The 23380-nt window shown below is 45.6% G+C and overlaps 1 protein-coding gene across 1 annotated transcript in view; it reads right to left on the reverse strand.

Annotated features, from left to right (window-relative positions):
• Positions 1-1922: 1922 nt before the first annotated feature.
• SLC4A5 (solute carrier family 4 member 5) overlaps positions 1923-23380 on the reverse strand; it is a 77554-nt gene continuing 56096 nt past the window's right edge. Inside the window, exons 15-23 of the mRNA XM_088841578.1 lie at positions 22553-22666; positions 20860-21021; positions 19861-20039; positions 18515-18587; positions 9783-9851; positions 9172-9345; positions 6903-7055; positions 4041-4108; positions 1923-2088 (exon numbers count right to left, since the gene is read on the reverse strand). Of these exons, the coding sequence (XP_088697704.1) occupies positions 1923-2088; positions 4041-4108; positions 6903-7055; positions 9172-9345; positions 9783-9851; positions 18515-18587; positions 19861-20039; positions 20860-21021; positions 22553-22666 (1158 nt within the window). The remainder of the gene's footprint in view (positions 2089-4040; positions 4109-6902; positions 7056-9171; positions 9346-9782; positions 9852-18514; positions 18588-19860; positions 20040-20859; positions 21022-22552; positions 22667-23380) is intronic.

The raw sequence follows: 23380 nt of genomic DNA on the forward strand, positions 1-23380 counted from the left end.
GAGCCGCCCTTTTCCCCTGCTTGTTCCTTTGTTGCCCTTATGTTTTTGATAGTTTTCTGGCGATGAAGAGGTGATAGTTCTAGAGATGTTTTTGTAAGTGAGGTATAGTTCCTATCTGCACGTCATACCTACTGATTCACCTGAATTATTAAATGTGGAGCAAGATGAGCAAATGGGATTAAGTTTTATTGAATTGTAGTTACAAGTGGAAAAAAGTATGACCTGTATGAAGAAGTAACAATATGTCAATCTGTTAAAAGCTATTAAAATTAAAATGTTCCTGTGTATGTGTACAAAATGCAAATAACATACAAGGTAAAAATTACAGTGATCAATTTACAACAAAAAAAAAATCAACATTTTACTTTTCCAGCTTGTTTGATTAATCAAGCACATTTACTCCTGAATCCATACGATTTTTACAACACGGTTTGGACAAAGTGCTATTGGAAATCAGCCAGGTTTTAAAACTGCAATGTTAAGAGTAGATTGTTAGCTCTCCCAGAATTGGTATAGATGAAGACAAAGAATTTATACTTAAGCTCAGGCAATGGTTCTGGATTAGGGAGCAGCTAAGTAATTCTGCTGCTCTCAGTAGAAATGGTGGAGGTTTAGAGCTTTACCTCATGGCAGTACCCTTAGAAGGGACTTCTGATATTTAATCTCATAAACACTGAGTGCTTTCTATGGACTAGGCACTATACTGGCTCTGGGGGTCACAGGCGATTAGCTATCTTCATACTCAAGTTGGTTAATGAATCTAGAGTCATTTCTAGACGCTAGAAAGGAATAAAGAAAAAGCACCTGCATTTGTCATCTTGAGTAAGTCTGGTAACTGTAACGAAAGTAATTTACACAAGATTCAAATCCGTAGTTGTTTTGGAGAAGGTAAATGTCAGATGCACTGTGGCTATCAGGCACACAGAGGTGGTAAATAAACATGGTTGGTGTTTGTTAAATGTGAATTGAAGATAAAAAGACTGATCTTAAGCAAAGTCTGTGAGTAATGGGTTTTAATCTACCCAGTTTGTTTCCAGTCATTCCTTAAAGTACTAGTCTGACTAGTATTAGAGAGTTATAATCTTCCAAAGTTTACATTAGCCTTGCCTAACATGCAGTGTTCATGTGAATGCTAGTTGGACTTTGGGAATCAGGCCATTGAAAACGTGCATGAAAGAGCTACACAAATGCATCAAGAAATGTGATTCTGTGCTTGAAAAACCAGTGATACTAATTTAAAGGATCATTTGGTTGATTTGCCATGTGATTTGAGATTTCACTTAATTGTTTTAAAACATCCACTCGAATGTGTTGGTTCTTTCACAGCCAGACTTTCAGAACTAGCTGTCAAACTGGGAAAGCCCCAGTTATACTTCTGTGCTGGAACAAGGCCCAGAATGCAGATGGTTCAAACTCTTCATGGAAAACTGAATGGCATGGAGAGATAAGAGGACCTTTTTAGCATTTCTTAATATGCAAAACAAAATTTCCAACCTTGGTCTATTGAAGTACAAGTATTTTAACAGTTCTTTTAAGACCATCTAGATAATTTAAAATCTAAGCATTAAAAAAATCTTAACTGATATTTGTTTTAAATAAAAACTGACTAGTGCCCCTTTATCTTATCTACAGTTTTGAGAGGCAAGCATTTTTTTCATCTCAAAAGAAATGTTATCATTTCTATGCTGGATTGCATTTTAAAATAAGCTGTACCAGTAAGCTTTAGTTATTTTCATAACTACAAAGGGAAGGAAAGGGCTTTGCATGACATCTCCAGTTTTCATCGATCAGGCAGAATGACTCTCTCTGCTTGGTACATACAGGAACAGGCTTTGAAAAGTGAAGGGTTTTGGCCCAGACCCTCACGGTGAAGACTAAACCAGGCCCTCACTCTGCGCCCTGTCTAGGGGAAGCTCTTCCTCCTAGAGGGTGGTCTCGCCATCAGCTTCTCTCCCGTATCTGCCCATGTCTGTGAAGTCACACTCTGGCTCCATCTCTATCTTCACCTGTGGCACCATGAAGACGGGGCTCGGCGAGTAGCTGAAGGCAGGTGAGGCTGGACAGGAGATTTTGAAGTGCAGGGTGATGCTGATGAGAAAGAGAAGGGGAAGAATGAGTTTCCAGGGTATGGCGTTTTTAAATGCTGTCTCCCAGAACAGGGTTCTAGGGCAGACAGTTCTGTCTTTGCTGTTGATCTCTTAACACAGGAACTGGAAGTATCCTATCTGCTTGGCCTTCAGCTGTCACAGGTACTGCTCTGGCCCTACCTCAGCCTATTTTCCACATGGTTGCCAGAGTGAACTTCTGGATCATGAACCTGACTGTTCAAAGGAGAGAACAATGTTCCCCCATTGTTCAAAGGAGAGAATTCATGCTCCTTAGCCTGGCGAGACAAGAACCTCCTCTGCTCCGACTCCTGCTTGCAGTTTGCCCTGTTCTTTGCCCTGTGTCTCTGTTTCAGGCCTCTTGTTGATACCTGCAGTGCCTTTTCTCTCTTTTTTCCTTTTCTGTGTACATCCAGTAGGCTCCTATTTATTGTTCCCAGATTCTCTGGGTAAGGCTGATCCCTCCCTTAGCTTCCTGTCCTTTCTCTTACATGCTTACGTGTGCTCCGCTGTCCTTGGCACAGAGTAGTGTATATCTTTGTTCATATGTCTGTTTTCCTCTCTTCCCAGGGATTAAGCACCATGCCTGGTAGATCATGGATGCTAATCTGCTAAACTAGATCATGTTGCTGAGTTTCTTTTCCTCACTGAAATGGAATCCTGCTATTTAGTCATCTTTGCTTCCATCTACTTTCATAGATTTAGTAAAATACCTGTGTAGTTGAGGTACCATTACCATTTATGAAATATTCTGCATTTTTGACCTTGTCCTATGCTTTGTGTCCTTTAACAGGGTTTTGGAGATATTCTATCCTGATCCAAATTCTCTCTCCATTAACTGAAATTGGAGCAATTGGAGATTCAATTTTGTATAGGCTACTTTAAAATGAAAACAAATCAAGATAGTGCTTTTCTCCTAACACATTTATTTATAAAAATCAGTGGCATGAGGGGCACAGGAGCCTTGGCTCGGGAAGTGGGATGAGAGGGCAAGCAGATGTGTCATTTGGACTTGATACTCCTGGGTTACAGTGGCCTTGGGCCTAACGCTTGTAGTGGTGATAAATCTCATCCGGGCAGTGTGGTAACAGCTTTGACTTATAACTCAGAAGATTCCTTGGGTGATCTACACTCTCTTGTACATGTGTCTTACAATCTTCTGGGTGAGTGCCATCTATATCTGAGTCAGCTGCCTCTAGTCTTGGGACAGCCCATGCTTTTCCCATTAGACTAGCACAGTGACTCCTCCTGTCCAGTTCAGGGTACACTGTAGGAGTAGGACTGCCCTCACCATCTTCCATAGTAATGACTGAGGCAGACTCTGTTGACTCTGAATTCCTCTTTTCCACTTTTGATCCCTTTCCTTGTTTTCAGTCATCAAGTAGTCCCACCTTTTTTGAGGGTGGCTTCTCATTAAAAACAGCAAGGAATCACATTGTTGGCATGGGAGTTGCTGGAAACTGGGCCTTGAATTCTTTCTTGACTATTTTTATTTCCACTTGATCATTGATATTTAGTTTTCCTTGATACCTTTTCTCACCTTTGCTAATTAACCATGCTGTTATTTTATTCCACAGAGTATTAAAATGTTTGGTGTTTTGATCCTTAAAGTTCACTTATCCTGGCTTTCAATAATATATACTTAAATCATGTCTAGTTTCTATTGTCTTTTTTTCAATATTTACTTTCAATTTTCATTCTATTTAATATTTTATAATAATTTCCTTTACTAAAGTTGAATACCCTTGTGTGTTGTCATCTCATTATGTCAGTAAGAGGACAGATTTGTTATTTGATACTTAATCAGGTCTGTGCCTTTGTGTCCTGTGGTGGAGCAGCAAAGGCCTTTTACTGAGATACTGGCTTGAGAAATCATAGTTCAAGCCATTGCTTATTCTTATCTAACACCCAAAGAGTCTGTCTCATGGCTATTACCTTCGGTCAAGTTCTGAATCACTGAAGGAAGAATCAGAGTGAGTAACTCCAACTGGAAGATCTTTGTCCTGGCAGGAAAATTAAAGTGTCAGATGTGGAGCAGGTTTGAGAACTATTCTGGAGAATACTGTCTTTCTCCAGTGCTTCCCTCACCCATTTTTTCTCCAACCCCGTGGCCAGTGCTACACAAGATGAATACGGGGGACCCCAGAGATGGGTGGCTTCCGCTTCAGTTATTCCTTCACCTAGAGGTAGGTGGGAGGCATGGCAAGGGCCAGTGGAAAATAAGAAAGGGAGATGGAAGTATACAAAGAGGAAAGGAGAAGGAGAATGGGCAATTCAAAAGGAAGAAGTACTTCTGTGGGAGAATATAATGGGAAGCCCCTTCGTTGGAAGGCCCTTGTGGGGGGCTGGCAGGATCCCTAAAATGGGTCTTTGAGGAAAGTGGCAAGCCCTTAGGAGCACCAGGGTCAGGACTCATGTTGGGATCTTTCAGACTACGCCCAGGATGGACTATGTTGTCTTGATGACAGGACTGTCCACTGATAGGAAGCTGAGGCTGGGAGTGGGTAAAGACAGCAAAAAAAAAAAAATCCCCCAGGCTCTTCATAAGCCACATCTGATCCTTCCGGGGCAGGTTCCCTTACAACATGTGGAAGGTGCTTGTGACTCATTCAGAATCTCAGGGACCAACCCCGAGGACCTTGACTAGTTTATAATCCTAGTGTGATGCTGCTTCCTCTCCTAAAGGGAACAGCTCGGCTGGGATTTCAGCTCTCAATCATTTCAACAATCACGGGCAAACATGTGAGGTGCAGCAGGCCATGTTTGGATGAATGCAGACTGAAGCAATGCAGGAGGGGGCGGGCTGGGGGCACTGGGGGTAAGGAAGGAAAGAGGGGGTTTGCCCCACTGAAGTGACGGTCACTGAGGTCTATATAGTCTGATGTGGGGCTTCCATTTGGCTGGAGTCCCAATTCTTACAGCCCAGTTCTCTTTGAGTTCTGCCTAGCACAGGAGTCCTAAGACCAATAAATCTGAGTTAAAAATGAAAATTCCTTGAGGAAGAGGTGGAGGATTAGTAGAAGGCAGGATGGGAGAGGCACCATGTGTTTTACTTACTGTTAATGCAGTGGCTACTGTTTTGGGGATCTGATTGGACACTTTCCATGGGAATCTTTATAACTGAGGGAGCAGGGAACTGGGGCTGGAGAGCAGCGGTGGGAAGAGCTGATAAACACCACCAGTACAACAGTGTTGGCCTTCTTGCCAGGATGGAAAACACATGCATCCACAGTGTGCAAATCACCATCCTCTTCACATCGAGACAGGTGGTGGATACTGCAAATACCCTGGGGCCCACTGAGGACACTGGAAAGGACACTACTCTTGAAGGAATGTTACTCATTAGAACTGTTTCAACTGTCATGATAACAGTCATTTGGGAGTGAACCTTACACCAACTGTGAAGATGTGTGTAAAATGAACTTACGTAAATTGGATCCCATTTTCCCTTTGAATATATAACCCAGAGATGCTTTTTCCCACCCCTGAAATAGTTCCTAGTATGTGGTAGGCACTCAAATATTTACTAAATGAATCAATGAAAGAATATTTGTCTTTAAAAGGCACTTAGACTCTCGATTTCTTTGTTTGCAGAACCTAACTTTCAAATCATCTAACTCATTCACACAGGGGAGTTCCCTGGTGGCCTAGTGGTTAGGATTCTGGGCTTTCACTGCTATGACCCAGGTTCAATTCCCTGGTCGGGGAGCTGAGACCCTGTAAGCCATGCAGTGCTACCCTTTGGTGGCGAAGAAATCAATGAAAAACATGTGAACAGGGATTATGGGCCTCTTACCTTCCTGGAAGAGGACGGTAATTAAGGACCAGGGGAGTTTGGGCCTATCACTATCATCAGAAGATGGTTTAATTGTCACCAGTTAGGCAGCAAGGGCTTGCCTATGAGCAACTTTGATCTGCAAAAGGCAAGATTGCTAGAATAGTTTATGGTGGAGGCAGGGATATGGGTTTGGGTCAGACTGGGAGAATGGGAGCCAGACATGGTATTAGGAATGGCATGGGCAGCTTAGTATATTGGAAATGATCAGATTCAAAGTGGGGAATGGTTTTCTTAATTCCCTCCTAGACATGCCCATCTTGGGTGAGTCACTTCCCTTTTGGGGACAGTTTCATCATTTGTAATGAACACTTGAAGTAAACAATCTTATCCCTGAATATTTTGTGATTTACTATAAATTCAGGACTGGCTTCTTGTCTGTTGACTCCCTGTTTTAGGGTGAGACGGGGAGGAACATGGGAGAAGAGAGGGACTGATGGGGCAACTGAGAGGCCCCAGCCATCTGGGGGACAGGCCACTCTTTCAGTGAGGACCTGACCTCCCCCACCTCCCTCCCCAGGACCCTAGGGACGGCTCCAAGCAAGACTCTGCCCCAGTCTTCCCACTTGCCCAGGAATCCAGTCTACTAATGACTCCCCATTAGAACCCTCCCCCCAGGCCTGTTCTGTCCTCTGGAGGTCAGTCGTCATAACCTTGATGATGGCGCTGAGGCTTCTGCCATGTCCCCTCTGGGGCCTTTACTGCTGTTACAATGAGCCCAGGGGCCCATAGGAATTGGAGACAGTAGGCCTGGCCAACCTGTTCCCTGGGTGAGGGGGCTCATACATTCTGGCCTACGTTAATGGTATTCACAGAAACAGACGTGATCTCAGCACACCAGACCAAGGCTGGGCCTGGGCAGTGCCCCCGGCTACCTGAGAAGCCACCCCTCCCTGGCCATGGCAGAGGTGGAGGGAGGGTCTTGATCCCGCCCATCAGTTGAGGCCTCCCATCCTCCCCACCTCCTCGTCACTGTCCTCATGGGCCCCTTTCCTTCTCTTCTTCTTATCTGCCTCCTTCTTCTCCTTCTCTGGGAGGATGTTGTCAATCCAGGCCAGGTCATGCTGGGAAAAGATGAGGTCCAGAAGCCTTCGAACAATGATGAGACCCAGGATCTGTGGTGAGAGTTCAGAGAAAACCATGGGTTCAAGGCCCCAAACTCCAGCATTTTTTTGTTTTTCCTCCCTCAGTCAACTATGTTTAGGGACTTTTGCTGGTATCTTTGGAACCTTTTCAAAATTTCCCCCAAACAATGGTTTCCCTCCCACCCATCTTGGTTCCTCTCATCTGACCTTTCCTCAGTTGAGGGACAGAGCCTGTGACAGCTGAGGTGGGAAACCAGGTGGGGACCATGGGTGGAAAACTAGTTATTCTTTAAATTAGCGGTTCTCAAACTTGAACTTGCATCAAATCACTTAGCAGACACTTAACACACAGATTTGCATCTCTAACAAGATGATGCATCTGCTGGCAGAGATGTTGATGCTGCAGATTAAGGAATTAGACTTTGAGATTGCCTATGTCCCCATTTCCAAGAGCTGCCAGTCTCTCTGCTAACAGAAGCTGGATGCTGCCATGTTTAAAGGAAAGTCTAGAAAGTTTGTTTTCTTCAGGATAAGCAGAGGCAAAACATGTTCTTTGGAGAAGGTTAAACACTGACCTTTTAATAAATGCAGTGGGTCCAAGTAGCTACTTTTGAATATTGTCCTCTCACCACCAAGAACTGGGCATTAAATGAGATCAGGGAGAAAACCATCCAGCCAGATTTAACACTGGGTCCTGTGTCTTGGGAGCAAGCAGAACTGGGGAGTTGGACAGACCTGGTTTTTAAAAATCCTGGCTCTGAAAACATCATGGTTGCTAGGGGCAAAGGTGGGAAGAATAGCTGTCTTCGCAGGGACAAAATAGAATTTTAGAGGTGACAGAACTGTTCTGTTTCATGACTATGGTGGTGGAATCACTACTCTGTGATTTATCAAAACTCATAGAATGGCAGAGTGAATTTTACTGCATGTAAATTAAAAAGCATCAATGTGGGGGAAGGTATGAATCTTGGTTCTAGTCCTTCCTGGTTGTATGACCTGAGTCACTCACAGTCTCAGGGTTCCAGTCTGTAAAATGGGGTCACTAGTAGTTCTTTAGGGCCAGTGACAACTAAATGAAACAGCACTCAGTTCCTGCCCTTCATCACCCCTGACCTCCCCACTGTTGGAGAGGATCCATTTCACATTCCCTGGAGTGGTGGTTTTCAACCTTGGATGCAGATTTATGCTTACCTGTAAACTTACTACAAAAACCAGTGCCTGGGTTTTTCTAAGATTCTGTCTTAATCGATCTGTGGGTGAGGCCTCCATGTACTTTTATAAAGCTCCCAAGTGACTCTTATGAGCAGCCAGGGTCAAGAAGCACTGAATCACAGCCCTCCCAGAATATTTCTGATCTACTCTGTATCCTCAGTTTGGCCCCTAATCCAGCCCTGCAGTCTTTGGGGCCCACCTAGGGCTTCCCCAAAGCATTAGCCCACAGTAACCCCCTCCATTTCCCAGGCCCCAGCAGGGGCAGAGCCCACTGCTCCCCATGAGGACAGATGCAAAATGTTGTGGGCTTTTCTTCTTTTTACTTTTAATTTTGGAATACTTTAAAACTTATCCACAATTTCAAGAATAGCCAAAGAATTCTCACTTACTTTCCCCAGCCTCTCTAAACAGTGACATGTTAATGACATTAAACTTTGAAGTTCTAAATCTCTGATTCTAGCTCTCCCTATCCCATCCTCCCATTCATTTTTTCAAATTCAGTTATATTGAAAGGTAGACTTATACTTAGCATAGATCTACTTCTGCACTTGGTTTGAATTTTGGCAGCAGGGCACTCAGTCTCCTTGTCGAATTTGCCCAGCTCCATCACACCACAGAGGAGAGCAGTTTGGGTGGCTTTTGCATTCGCACTAAGCCGCCCTGACTTGAGCTGGGTGGAGGCAGGTGTGTGGATTGTCGCTACAGTGTCCACCCACCACACACAACTTCTGCCCCCTCTAAGCCTCTCCGTTCCACCACCAACCCCCCAGCTCCATCTGGCCTGGAGCCGCAACCCGAATTGTGATCTGCGCCTGCCTTTGTGACCCCAAGAGAGTCAGGCCATTGTGGAGGAGACTAGGGTGGGTCTCCCCGTGGACACCTTCCCTGGCTGAACCTGCAGAGCAAGGAGGGAGAACCCTGTTGCCCATCTTACCATGACTGGGAAGATGATGGCGGCCATTGTGGACTTGAGGATCCAGAGTACAGCCAAGCAGAATATCTGCACCAGCGTGAAGAGGTGGACCCGGCGCAGGGGCACGTGCCGCAGGAAGGCATGGTCTGGCTGGTGCTTGGCGGGCATCAGGAAGAGTTTGCAGCGATCCCAGAACTGGTGAGGACAGTGTGAGTCTCAGCCAGGGCTTGGGGACACTGCTGGGGGCTTGGGTCTGGTAGAATGGGTGCCATAGCAGGGTCTCATTGAGGGGAGCCCCTTGGTCAGGTCTCGAGTATGCAAAGGAGGGGGAATGGCGGTCTAGGAGGAGGTATAATGAGGTTTTATGGAGGGAGGTGCTGAGCTCTTGGGGAGGAGTGCAGGCCCCAGTAAACACTGTCCACTTTCAAGGAAAATGCAACTTAAAAGCAACACCAGCTATCCAAGACATCTGGTATATCATGGTAAATAACAAAACAAAATGGTTTCTTCTGTGCAGCTTGCCTTAGAGAAGAGAGAGAGGTAGTGAAATGCTCATAGGAATTGACGTGATTTGGGTTTTGTGTTCGGAACCTGTTTCTTCATCTGTAAACTGAGGACCTAAGTGTCCTTACCTGGATGCCATTCAGGGAGGCCACACCCATGTAGAGGAAGACTCCATACAGCACCGGCAGAGGGATGTACTGAAACGAGAGGGGGAGGCCGAGCTCTGGACTGGGCCGCGCCCAAAGCAGGCTGTGGGCCACTCTGCAGGATGGCAGTGTCTGCCAGGTCACGGAGGCAGCCTGGCCAGCCTCGGCTTTCCCCAAGCGTTGAAAGAGCTGGAATTTTGGAGGAACGAAGCGTCTCTGAGCACATCTGGAGCCAGAGTGTCCGTGGGGGACGAGACGGTCTCTGAGGCTCTGCTGTCCCTTCTCTAGCCCAGTGAACAGCTGCTCGCCCAGCCTCCCCCGCCACCCCATCTTTATGCCCTACAGAAGCCGTGTAGTCCGGCTGAAGATTAACCTTCTGGAACATGGTAAATCTCTACAGACTGCTCGTTCGTGCCAGCCCCTTCCCACCTCCAGCCCCAGCTAAGGGCCCCCCTAAACTGCACTGCTCGGCTTGCAGGGGGCTGGCGACCCTTGATGAGCTTACCTACTAGTGGGGAGTACCTGCTGAGGAACAAAACTCATACAACATACACAATCAGGTAAAAAAGAAGCAGAACAGAGTGTATGAAGAAAAACAGAGTGTATGAAGTAACCGCCACTGGGCGACAACCAACTGCTGCTGATAGTTTCGTGGGTAGCTGTCCTTCCCATCATGCTCTCGGGTAGTTTCCCATCATGCTCTCGGGTAGTTCGCTTTTTCAAACATGGGATCATATCACTCATACTGGTCTACAGTGGGGACTGTGACTCTTTAGAAGACTTCTTAGGTACGTCTCCACTGTCTAAGCTGTGTCTTTCCTTCTTCTTCCCTTTACCCGCACAAGGCCACTCTGCTCCCTCCCAGGGCTGCTGTGCTGAACACTTGCAAGAACACAAAGTACTATATCCAACTTTTAGAAGTCCATTTAAGAATTCTGGCAAATCCAAACAAATCAACAACCTCTCATTTAAAATAAACTAGACTGTGTTCATTTTTTAAACACAAAGCATGATTTGGACCCATATGCTATAAACATCACTCTATGACATTTGAACTTAAAGGAAACATTGGTCCATGACATCATTCCATTTGTATATGACTTAGGAGGTTTTTGCCTTATTATTAAATAAGGTAAAAATTTCAACTCGTCAACAGACAATTGGTTTAATAAATGTGGTTGGTATATTTCTATATATCTACAGATAGGTATACATCATACATATATACAATGGAATATTATCCTATTACACAGCAATAAAAAATGAAATATTGCCATTTGCACAACATGCATGGACCTAGACAATATCATACTAAGTCAGACAAGACAAATATTATATGACATCACTTACACATGGAATCTAAAAAATAATACAAATGAATCTGTATAAAACAGAAACAGGCTCACGGATTAAGAAAAGAAGCTCACAGTTACCAGAGGGGAAAGGGAGAGGGAGGAATAAATTAGAGTAAGGGATTAACAGATACACACTACTGTATATACAACATTTAAACAACAAGGATCTACAGTACAGCACAGGGAACAATATTCAATATTTTGTAATTACTTATACTGGAAAATAGTCTGAAAAAAATCTGGCCTAATCAGCCTCAAACTGTGGGAGCAATTAAGAGAGAAATGAAATCTTAAATAAAAGATTAAGCTATAATCTGTAACAACACAAATCTTTTAAAATTTAATTTATTTATTTTTGGCTGCACTGGGTCTTAGTTGCTGTGTGTGGTTGAGACAGTGGGGCTACTCTCTGGCTGCAGTCTGCAGGCTTCTCACGGCAGTGGCTTCTCTTATACAGCACATGTTGAATAGTTGTGGCACATGGGCTTAGTTGCCCCACAGCTTGTGGAATCTTCCTGGAACCGGGGATTGAACCCATGTCCCCTGTATTGGCAGGGAGATTCTTAACCACTGGACCACCAGGGAAGTCTGACACAAATTTAATACGGCTTAAAACTTCTGTTTCGCTCTAATGAGTGTGAAAACCACATCAAACAGAAGAACTGGACTGTCTTAGTTTGCAGTTACCAGTGACTGATTATCATCACCTCATTATTAAGCATAGGGAATTGTTTCCAGTCTTGTCATTTGTGTATTAAAAAGCAAAGACATCACTTTGCTGAGAAAGGTCCATATAGTCAAACTTATGGTTTCTTCCAGTAGTCGTGTACAGATGTGAGAGCTGGACCATAAGTAAGGCTGAGCAACAAAGAACTGATACTTTTGAATTGTGGTGCTGGAGAAGACTCTTGAGAGTCCGTTGGACTGTGAGGAGATCCAACCAGTCAATCCTAAAGGAAATAAATCCTGAATATTCATTGGAAGGACTGATGCTGAAGCTGAAGCTCCAATACTTTGGCCACCTGATGCGAAGAATCGACTCATTAAAAAAGACTCTGATGCTGGGAAAGATTGAAGGCAAAAAGAGAAGAGGGTGGCAGAAAATGAGATGGTAAGATAGCATCACTGACTCAATGGACATGAAATTGAGCAACTCTAGGAGATAGTGAAGGACAGGGAAGCCTGGTGTTCTGCAGTCCATGGGATTGCAGAGTCAACCACCACTTAGCAACTGAACAACATCTTGTCACTTGCAGGCTGAAAGAGCTTTCTCAGAAAAGCTGAAAGGCCTGTGACATTACACTCTGAACAGTGATGGGGCTGTGATCTAGAATTCTAGATTAATTGGTGCAAATCTTTCTTGGATCTCCAGGGAGGAGCTTTTCTCAAATATTAATGACAGAGTAAAGTGGCAAAAAGGTGCCTCTAGTGTCAGCTTTCAGAGAAGGCAATGGCAAGCCACTCTAGTACTCTTGCCTAGAAAATCCCATGGATGGAGGAGCCTGGTAGGCTGCAGTCCGTGGGGTCGCTAAGGGTCGGACACGACTGAGCGACTTCACTTCCACTTTTCACTTTCACACATTGGAGAAGGAAATGGCAACCCACTCCAGTGTTCTTGCCTGGAGAATCCCAGGGACGGGGGAGCCTGGTGGGCTTCCGTCTATGGGGTCACACAGAGTCGGACACGACTGAAGTGACTCAGCAGCAGCAGCAGCAGCAGTGTCAGCTTTATACCACTTGCTAAAGCAAAGAACAAGGATCACAGTCCTACAAACATAAGGCATTCCTATATAATTTGAGATTGAGACCATGAGAACAATATGGGGACCAAAGGGGAAGCTTCTGATATGATCAGGAGTTCCTCTGAGGCAGTATGCAGAAATTTACAATCCTGACAAGCTGTGGTGAGTTGCAAACAAAAAAGTACAAGAAAAACCCTTTGGGGCTTGGAATGAACTGAGAATCTGCAGAACTGAGTATGTAAGACATTTATGCTGCCCATCAGATACACAGCCACTTCATCCCCAGTGCCCTTGTTTGGCAAGATAACCAAATATTTGCAAATTGGTGTTGGAAGGACTGAAGATTATCACTGATCCTCTAATAAACATCACTGTATCTAATGTCAGTCTAACCGTTCATTGATTCAGAGAGATGGGTAGGAGGCGGTTTTGTTCCTTGCTGCTCAAAGTGTGATCTTTGGACCAGCATGATTTGGTACCATTGGTCAGTTTGTTAAAAATGCAGAATTTGGGGCCCCCCACACAGCTACTGAGTCTGTATCTTCATTTAACAAAATTTCCAGATGATCTTTAACACACATGAAAGTTTGAGAAGACCTGGAACAGAACTCTACTGGAGGAATTGGTTCAGAAATAGGTGAAGTTAATAAATGATATAGAAACAAAAATAACAATAAAAACACTAACAACTAGGATCTAACTTGCACCCTCAAAATTAGCAGCATCTTCTCTTTTGGCTACATAAATAAAAACTAAAATTTTCAACTAAAGCATGGCCTTGGATAAATAGTTGTCTAGTGTAAGTTCTCAATGAGTCTAGTACTTGCCTATGTTGATAGAACTAGGAAAATTTAAAGTTGCAAAATCTTAAACAAGCTTCGTGGAAAATTTTCTTGATTGGAAATGAATTCTGGGATTATATCTAGTAATTCAAATCTGTTTTAAAATTGTATTTTTCTTGAACTGGCTATAGCAAATATCTCTACCTAAAATCAATCTCATGTTTAGTACTGGTGTCAACTGGTGGCTTCCCTGGTGGCTCAGGGGTAAAGAATCCGCCTTCATTGCAAGAGATGTGGGTTCAATCCCTGAGTCAGGAAGATGCCCTGGAGAAGGAAATGGCAACCCACACTCCAGTATTCTTGCCTGGGAAATCCCATGGACAGGGGAGCCTGGGAGACTACAGTCCTTGGGATCACAAGAATGGGACACAACTTAGCGACTAAACAACAACAAACTAGTGATAAAGCTTTAATCATCTAACAATTTTGAAATCCTTGATATATACCTTGATATAATTAAATCAGAAATCTTAAATCTTACGGTCAATAAGACTTTAAATGTCTTTCCTGTTATAAAATGTGTCAAAAAGATTAAATAAAATGATTATATCTATATATATATATTATTTTCCCACTCATTATAAAAGAATGGCAGCCAGATTTTTCAAATCCTTTTGTGATAGAATGCAACAACAGTATCAGAGCATTTGGAGCTATAATAACCCCATAGAAACTTTTTCATGACAGCTAAAGCAATAATGAACATTTCCCCATAGATGGCATCTTACCCTGTTTATGGAGCCTGTTTTTCTCTTCTTTTTGATGCACTGCATGACTTGTGAGATCTTAGCTCTCCAACCAGGGATCGAACCCAGTCCACAGCAATGAAAGTGCAAGTCCTAACCACTGGACTGCCAGGGAATTTTCTCTTTCCCCCAGGGCTGAAATTTTGTTTATTAAAATTTTTTTGTTGCAAAATGTTTGCTTTACAATATTGTGCTGGCTTCTGCCATATATCACCATGAATCAGCTACAGGCATACATACATCCCCTCCGTTGTGAGCCTCCCTATCATCTCCCACCCCATCCCACTCCTCTAGGCTGGCACAGAGCACTGGGTTGAGCTTCCTGTGTCACGCAGCAAATTCCCACTGGCTATCTGTTCCACACATGGTAATGTACATGTTTTCATTCTATCCTCTCAATTCGTCCCACCTTCTCCCTCCCACACTGTGTTCACAAGTCTCTTCTCTTATGTCTGCATTTCTATTGCTGCCCCGCAAACAGGTTAATCAGTGCCAGCTTTCTAGATTCCATACACACGCATTCATATACAATGTTTGTCTTTCTCTTTCTGACTTTACTCTGTACAATAGGCTCTAGGTTCATCCACCTTATTAGGACTGACAAATGCATTCTTTTTTAAAAGCTGAGTAATTTCTGCTTTATTGACTATGCCAAAGCCTTTGACTGTGTGGATCACAATAAACTGTGGAAAATTCTGAAAGAGATGGAAATACCAAACCACCTGACCTGCCTCTTGAGAAACCTATATGCAGGTCAGGAAGCAACAGTTAGGACTGGACATGGAACAACAGACTGGTTCCAAATAGGAAAAGGAGTACGTCAAGGCTGTATATTGTCACCCTACTTATTTAACTTATATGCAGAGTACATCATGAGAAACGCTGGGCTGGAAGAAGTACAAGCTAGAATCAAGATTGCCAGGAGAAATATCCATAACCTCAGATATGCAGATGACACCATCCTTATGGCAGAAAGTGAAGAACTAAAAAGCTTCTAATGAAAGTGAAAGAGGAGAGTGAAAAAGTTGGCTTAAAGCTCAACATTCAGAAAACTAAGATCATGGCATCTGGTCCCATCACTTCATGCCAAATAGATGGAAACAGTGTCAGACTTTATTTTTTTGGGCTCCAAAATCACTGCAGATGGTGATTGCAGCCATGAAATTAAAAGATGCTTACTCCTTGGAAGGAAAGTTATGACCAACCTAGATAGCATATTAAAAAGCAGAGACATTACTTTGCCAACAAAGGTCCATCTTGTCAAGGCCATGGTTTTCCAGTGGTCATGTATGGATGTGAGAGTTGGACTGTGAAGAAAGCTGAGCATCAAAAGAATTGATGCTTTTGAACTGTGGTGTTGGAGAAGACTCTTGAGAGTCCCTTGGACTGCAAGGAGATCCAACCAGTCCATTCTAAAAGAGATCAATCCTGGGTGTTCATTGGAAGGACTGATGCTAAAACTCCTTTGGCCACCTCATGCAACGAGTTGATTCATTGGAAAAGACTCTGATGCTGGGAGGGATTGGGAGCAGGAGAAGGGGATGACAGAGAATGAGATGACTGGATGGCATCACTGACTCGATGGACATGAGTTTGGGTGAACTCTGGGAGTTGGTGATGGACAGGGAGGCCTCACGTGCTGTGATCATGGGGTCTCAAAGAGTCGGACACGACTGAGCGACTGAACGGAACTGAATATACATTGTATGTATGTACCACAAACAATAAATGCTGGAGAGGGTGTGGAGAAAAGGGAATCCTCTTGCACTGTTGGTGGGAATATAAACTGATACAACCACTATGGAGAACAGTATGGAGATTCCTTAAAAGAACTAGGGAAAGAACTACCGTATGACCCAGCAGTCCCACCACTGGGCACGCACCCTGAGGAAACCATAACTGAAAGAGAAGCGTGCAGCCAGTGTTTGTTGCTGCACTCTTGGCAGAGCCAGGGCGTGGAAGCAGCTGGAGGGCCACTGACAGATGAGTGGACACAGAAATTGCGGTATATATATACACAATGGAATGTCCCTCATTTAAAAATATGTATTTATTTATTTGCGCTGGGTCTCAGCTGCGGCATATGTGGGATCCAGTTTCCTGACCAAGGATTGAATCTAGGCCCCCTGCATTGGGAGCCCAGAGTCTTAGGCATTGGACCACCAGGGAAGTCCCCTCATTTGTTTTTATAAGATGCATAAATTAATAAATAAATACAGTCCACAAGCCTCTTGTGTGGAAAATTGTGGAAACTCAGTAATGAGTTTCCACTACTGCTTACAATAGGAGCCTGTATTTTACCAAAGAACGAGCAATGAGGCTGCACATCGTTTAGAGTACAATCTTCAAAGGCTTTGGCAATAGCGTATCTTATGCACAGAACTGTTTTCATCCCAATTACTGTAAGTATATTCCCTGGGCATGCTGTTGATATTCATGCTAAGAAGATAGACAATATTAGTGCAAAAACAAAAATTTACTAAAATCAGGGCTTCCCTGGTGGCTCAGATGGTAAAGAATCCGCCTGCATGTGGGAGACCTGGGCTCGATCCCTGGGTCTAGAAGATCCCCTGCAGGAGGGCATGGCAACCCACTCCAGTATTCTTGCCTGGAGAATCCCCATGGGCAGAGAAGCCTGGCGGGCTACAGTCTGTGGGGTCACAAAGAGTCAGACACGACTGAGAGACTACACACAGCCCACAGCAAACATGAGTACAAAACCCTAGAAGATTTATACTCATAATATAATGTGTCCATAAGATAGCTGATTAAAATGCAAATGGAACAAAAGGAGGGAAATGAGTGGAATTTTCTAATTGCTTTATGTTCCATTCAAATACAAACAAGAGCTTGTGAGAAATTACTAAATAGCTGAACACTCAACAGCTGGGGCAGCAGGCCTCTCTTACAGGGAGGCAGACACTGCATCTGCAGTGTTTGTAGGAACTGTTGGCTCCTAAAGTGCCTGTTGGAGTTTTTTTAACACACACACTCAGTTGTTAGTATTGGGATTAACAGGCACAGTGGTTCTTTGGAAGCCTCTCTGTAAAAGCAAATATTCTCTGACCATTTAAAATACTCTTTTAAATTAACAAAACGTCCCTCTCTCCCCTGTTGTATGTAATCTGCTTCCTTCAAAATGGAAACATCCCTTAAAAAAATTACTCAACCTTAATACTGTTTGGTTGTGTTCAGCACCAGTTCTCAAGCCAGAAATTTTTCCTATCATAAATCAATTAACATCATGGTTCTTCAGTCTTTTTTTTCTTCCACAAGCTCACCCCTGAATGAGCCATTCTGGGATATATATGCTCCAAATATACTCCCCATCGCTATCACCTCTTCCAGCTGATCTAAAGGGACTATTTGAAGCTATAGTAAGAGGAAAAAGTCACTTATGTGCCCAAGACATGCAAGACAGATGAGCAGAAAATAGGCCCTAAGAGCAGTGACGGAAGCCTCCCCCTGCAAGTTTTAAATTTCAGAAAACCTGTGAACAAGGAGGCCAAAAACCACAAAATGGAAAAAACCAACTTAAGCTACTGATTTAACCAAGGATAGAACTTGGCAGAACTTTCTGAGGGACGTGTCCTCCAGAAAGGTGAGGGTGGACCCTGGGAGGGCTAAGAAAGAGCAATGAGGATGGCCTGGTGCTGATAGTAAGAAGTCGCTCAGTCATGTCTGACTCCTTGTGACCCCATGGACTGCAGCCCACCAGGCTCCTCTGTCCGTGGGATTTTCCAAGCAAGAATACTGGAGTGGGTGGCCATTTCCTTCTCCAGGGGATCTTCCCAACCCAGGGATCGAACCCGGGTCTTCCACATTGTAGGCAGACGCTTTACTATCTGAGCCACCAGGGAATTCCAGGAACAGAGATAGCAAAGGATGCAATATTACAGAAAACAGTGGTGATGATGGGATATCTTTGGCCTATTAGGGGCCGTGTGGAGAGCCTGTTTCGCACTCTGAAGCATCAGGCCAGTGCCTTCTCAGGTGGACAGGGCCCTAGCAGAGGGTGCAGAGCCTCACCTGCAGGATGGGAGCCAGGAAGACAGAGATCCCTGTCAGGATGAAGACGATGGTGCCAGTCACTCTCTGTTCCCTGGCAGAGAAGAGCACATGGTCAGGGTGGGCTGGGAGACGCTCCATGACATTCCAGCCTCCTGTGGGCGCTTGACGGTTGTGTCCAAGGCCCTGGGCTCTGCCTTGCTCTCCCATTCCCGAGAGTAAACCAGTGACCCGAGGACAAGCTGCCCAGCACATGGGTAGAGAGTGAATCTGACTGAGGTGAGGGCATTTGTAGGGGCCTTCAGGAGGCTGTTCAGGGGGTGCTTGAGCCAGACCAACTTGGGTTGAATCCTGGCTCTACCACGTACTAGCCATGTGGCATCAGGCAAGGCCCTAAATGTCTTCAGGATCAGGAGAATGTATTTCATGGCGCCCACCTGAGGGGTGGCTGTGAGGATGAAGTGGGAGATGAAGTGCTCATTATCCCTGCCTTTCAATTGTAGCAGGACCTCATGTCTGTGGGACCTGAGTGATGAGGGTGTAGGGGAAGGGGGCCCGGCTGCTGGCAGAGCAGGTATGGGGGCTGGAGGGCAGGTGTGTTTTCTGGAGTGCTGAGACCCAGGCACAAGCCTGGAGGGAGCTTGGAGCTCTGTGGCAGACTGCTCAAGCCCAGCCATCTGGGGCTTGGGGATCCAGGAGAGGACACTGTCCTGACCCCAGGAACCTCGCTCGGGACCTGCTGGGTGGCCCAGGTATTTTCAGGCCATGGGGAGAAGTTCTTAGGACAGCCATGTATGAGAAGATCAGTATCTGATGTGGGCTCACCCCAGAGCTCCTAAGGGGTGGAAGATGCACTGCCCTGCGTGAAACAGGTCAGGGACCTGACTTGGGAATGAGCAGAGGGGCAGGGGAAGGAACGGAAGTGACAGGCCATGGGCCACAGCCCATGGGTAGAAGTGGTCCTGGAAAGGCTTTCTGGAGGAATGAGATTGAGCAAGACGTGAACCCTGATTTGGGGGGTTTGAGGGATGGCTTGGCAGGGAGTCTTAGAGAGGGGACAAAAATCAGGTCAGAAGGTACTCTGTGGGAACACTTGAGTGGCCTATATAGGCGAGAAGGGAGAGTGTGTGAAGGGGCTGGGGTGTACTGCTGGGAATCTGTTAAGAAAAAAATGCCACTACAGCTGAAGTTTTGTCTTCCTCTTCCCTCCCTGCAGAGCTATCACTCCTATCACTGTGGTTCCTGGATTGTTAGAGAAGGGGCCCTGCTCACCCAAATACCTCGATGGTAAGAAAAACCCACTTCCCCACCCCCTAGACTGACCCCACTCCTGCTCAGGTGGTCCCCAGGCCCTGACCTTCACCTACCTGACCCCCAGGAACTGGGGCTGCTCCCCCGGGGCGCTGGTCTCTGTCTCCATCTTGAGGCTGTCGATGTGGGCGATGGAGATGACCGTGGCAGCCACGTACCAGGGGAGCCCCATGAAGGAGCACAGAGCCATGAGGATGCCCACCCAGAACAGGTCCAGATGGTAGCCAGCCGCCTTCTGCAGAGGCAGTGGGAGGGGGGAAGCTGTTTAGGGAGCCTGTTCCCAGCCACCTGTTGGGGTGGGGCGGGAGAGACAGAACTCTCCCAAAGCAGCCGTTTTGCGGAAGATGTTTTGAGCGCTCTCCTCAGCCTTCTAGACAGTACTCTGCAAGGACTGCCACCCTAAGGTGGTCAGGCCTTACCAACCCCAGAGTTTGGTGAACCAGGGAACTGACACAGGTCAGGAAGGAGAGAGGTGTTCAGGCTCGGAGAGGTCCTGGGTTTGGGTCCTTGGGAAGCAGGGTCTCCTACCCAGTGGCACAATATCTCTACAATTCCCTAATGAGAAGCCCCAAATGGGGCAGGTCTAGCCCAGGCCTAGAGTGGTCCAGATTGGGATGGGGGAGAGGATAGCTGGAATCTCCTCAGACCCAGAGGCAGGGAGAGGAGCTGGAGGGGCCAGGAAGTTGAAGAATGCTCCTCTGTCTATGGTTCTGGATCAAAATTCCCTCGTTAGCATCTGTTCAGACTTCTGAGTTCAATGTTGGGAGACAGAGTTGGGAGAGTCACTTTGGGAGAAGCGAGGAGTCCATGCCCAGGGGCCCACCCTGGGTTTGACCCTGGCCCTTGGAGCCTCCCCCTGGCCCTTCTGGCTTTATCCACATCTGGAGGTCACATTCCCCCTGCCTCCCCCCCACCCAACCTCCAGAACTCCAGTCTCCTGCCCTCATACTTGCTTCACAAATGGCCCAACATTTTGCAAGAAGCAACACCTCCCTCCTTCATCCCTTCTGACTCTGGGAAGAGGCTGTGGCCCTGCCTCCTAGTGCCAGGCTTACCCTCAGCTTGTTCTCCTTCCGGTTGACTATGACAGCAGTGATCTGCTGGTCCATGAAGATCAGGATGGTCACCAGCAGGGCGGGCAGGATGCTCGCTAGGTACACCCACCACGGGTTCTTCCCAAAGGGGGCCACGAACCAGCCTCGGTCAGGCCGTGTGGGCTGAGGAGCAAAGGAGAGGGCCCTTTCCTCTCTCCCTTGTCCTGGAGCACTTGTTGTCCAGCCCACTCTCCCAGACCTCTGCTATTTCCATACCTGGAGTACTTTTCGAGTATATTCTTTCCCCTTAAAGCCATTAGGCACCTGCAACTTTAAAGAGATCCAGGAGGCACAGGGTTCTTGGGAAGGATGTGGTGTCTACACAACAAAGGACATGATTGTTGCAGCTGCCCTGGGCTGGTTTGGGCAGTGGAGAGTCAGAGGACACTGGGAGAGAGTTTGTGGTCACTAACTGCAAAATACGCTAACAAGAAATGGGAGTGAGGCCTAGAAGCAAGAAAAAAAAAATGAGAGGCCCAGTGCTGGGCACTTTCTGCCTCTCCTCTGAGTCAACTGTCTGGGGAGTGTTATAGTGTTGTCTGTAAAACACCAAACGTTAATTCATTCTTGCATATTGAGAATAAGGCATTATCTGTGCAGGAGCTGGGCTAAAGTTTATATTCTGCTTATTTAAGAGAAAGAAGTCTTTTAAATTTCAAGGCCAACATGAGTTTTTATGGGACTGAACTGAACTGAAAGCTGAAATAATGTTGCAAAAGTCAAGCCCTCAAAAGTAGGGAGGGTCAGTTCTAGAACCTCTACCTCCCAGTTCAGTTTAGGTGGGCGGTGCTCCTTGTGAGGGAGCAGGGCTCAAACAGAGCTACAAGCAATTAGCACCAATTCTGGATTAATGGCTCAGTTAGTAAAGAATTCGCCTACAGCACAGGAGACTCAGGTTCGATCCCTGGGTTGTGAAGATCCCCTGGAGAAGGAAATGGCAACCCACTCCATTATTCTTGCCTGGAAAATCCCATGGGTGGAGGAGCCTGGTGGGCTACAGTCCATGGGGTCACAAGAGTTGGACATGACTTAGCAACTAAACCATCACTACTAATGGGAAATTTATGAAACTTAAGCAGGCCCTGGAAGCTCCTGGAGGACTTGTTAAAATGCAGAGTGCTGAACCCCACCCCCAGATTTTCAGAGCACACTCTGAGGATCATTGGTTTGTGTTTGTTTCGCTCACCTTGCGGCTTGCAAGATCTCATTTCCCTGACCAGGAACTGATCCTGGGCCATGGTATTGACAGCCCAGCATCCCAACCACTAAGCTACCAGGGAACTCTGGAGGATCACTGTTTTAAAGGATCATTTTCAACAGATCCCAAGTGGCTCATCTTATAGACTACCATGAGTGAGGGAATTGTAGACCCATAAGTGGAAACCAAGGGGCCTCAGCTGGACTGGAGGGTGGATTCCAGCTCCTCCCTTTATCCTGTGGCTACACAGCAGAAATTCATTATGGATATATCTGCAAGCCGCCATCTCAAAGGACTGCCCCCCGGAGGCTGTGAGGTGAAAGTGTGAAGCATATACAGAGAACTGATGTGGTCTCTTGGCTGAGTACATTAAAAACTTCATCAGCATAGAGGGGAAGAGATCTGCAGCTGGGGGGCAGGCAGAAAAAATGCCCAGAGCAGGGTTCCAGAGCAAACCTTAATTTCGCTGGGCACCAGCAGCTTGGGGGTTGCCAAGCCGAAACAGGCATCAATTCCACAGAAGAGCAGGATGGAGAAGATGATGGAAAAGTCAGCTATTAGGGCCCGAACCTGCCAAAGAGAGATGAGCAAGTCAGAGAAGCTCCTGCCCACTCCAGGCAGAGACCATCCTCTTGCAGCAAAGAGAAGAACTGCTGAGAGCCTGAGCTCCAGAGTCAGAACACCCATCTGCAGCTGTCTCAGAGACTGCCAGTTGTTCTCTAAGTTGGATGAACCAGGTGACACCTGGTGAACCTAAAACCTTTGTGTTTTTACCAATCTGACAGCTGTGAAATGGTATGTTCTTACTCTTCTTTGTGACACTTAATTTCAAGAGGCAATGTGGTGGTTTTTAAGTAATTTGACAGCGGAAAAGGTGGTGATTTTTAAAAAGTCTTCATTGAGTTTGTTACAATACTGCTTCTATTTTATGTTTTGGTTTTTTAGCCACAAGGCATGTGGGATCTTAGCTCCAACCAAGAATCAAACTTGCATCCCCTGCATTGGAAGGCAAAGTCTTAACCACTGGTTCACCAGGGAAGTCCCAGGACTTTGTTTTAATGCATTTGTGTTGCAAGTACACTACTTTTCACTCAAGTTGTATTTTGTAAAGGCCAAATAAAAGACTCTTTAGAAAGAGTAAATAGGTTAAAAAAAAATGAAGAACCTAAGAATAAATCTAACAAAAAATGTACAAGACCTCAAGTTCAAAACTTATAAAACACTATGAAGAGAAAAAAACACCTTAATAAATGGCAAGGTATACCACATTCATAGGAGATTCCC

The sequence above is a fragment of the Moschus berezovskii genome, chromosome 11 (assembly GCF_049115385.1).
Source record: "Moschus berezovskii isolate FMDL1 chromosome 11, NW_MosBer_1.0, whole genome shotgun sequence".
Classification (NCBI taxonomy): Eukaryota; Metazoa; Chordata; class Mammalia; order Artiodactyla; family Moschidae; genus Moschus; species Moschus berezovskii.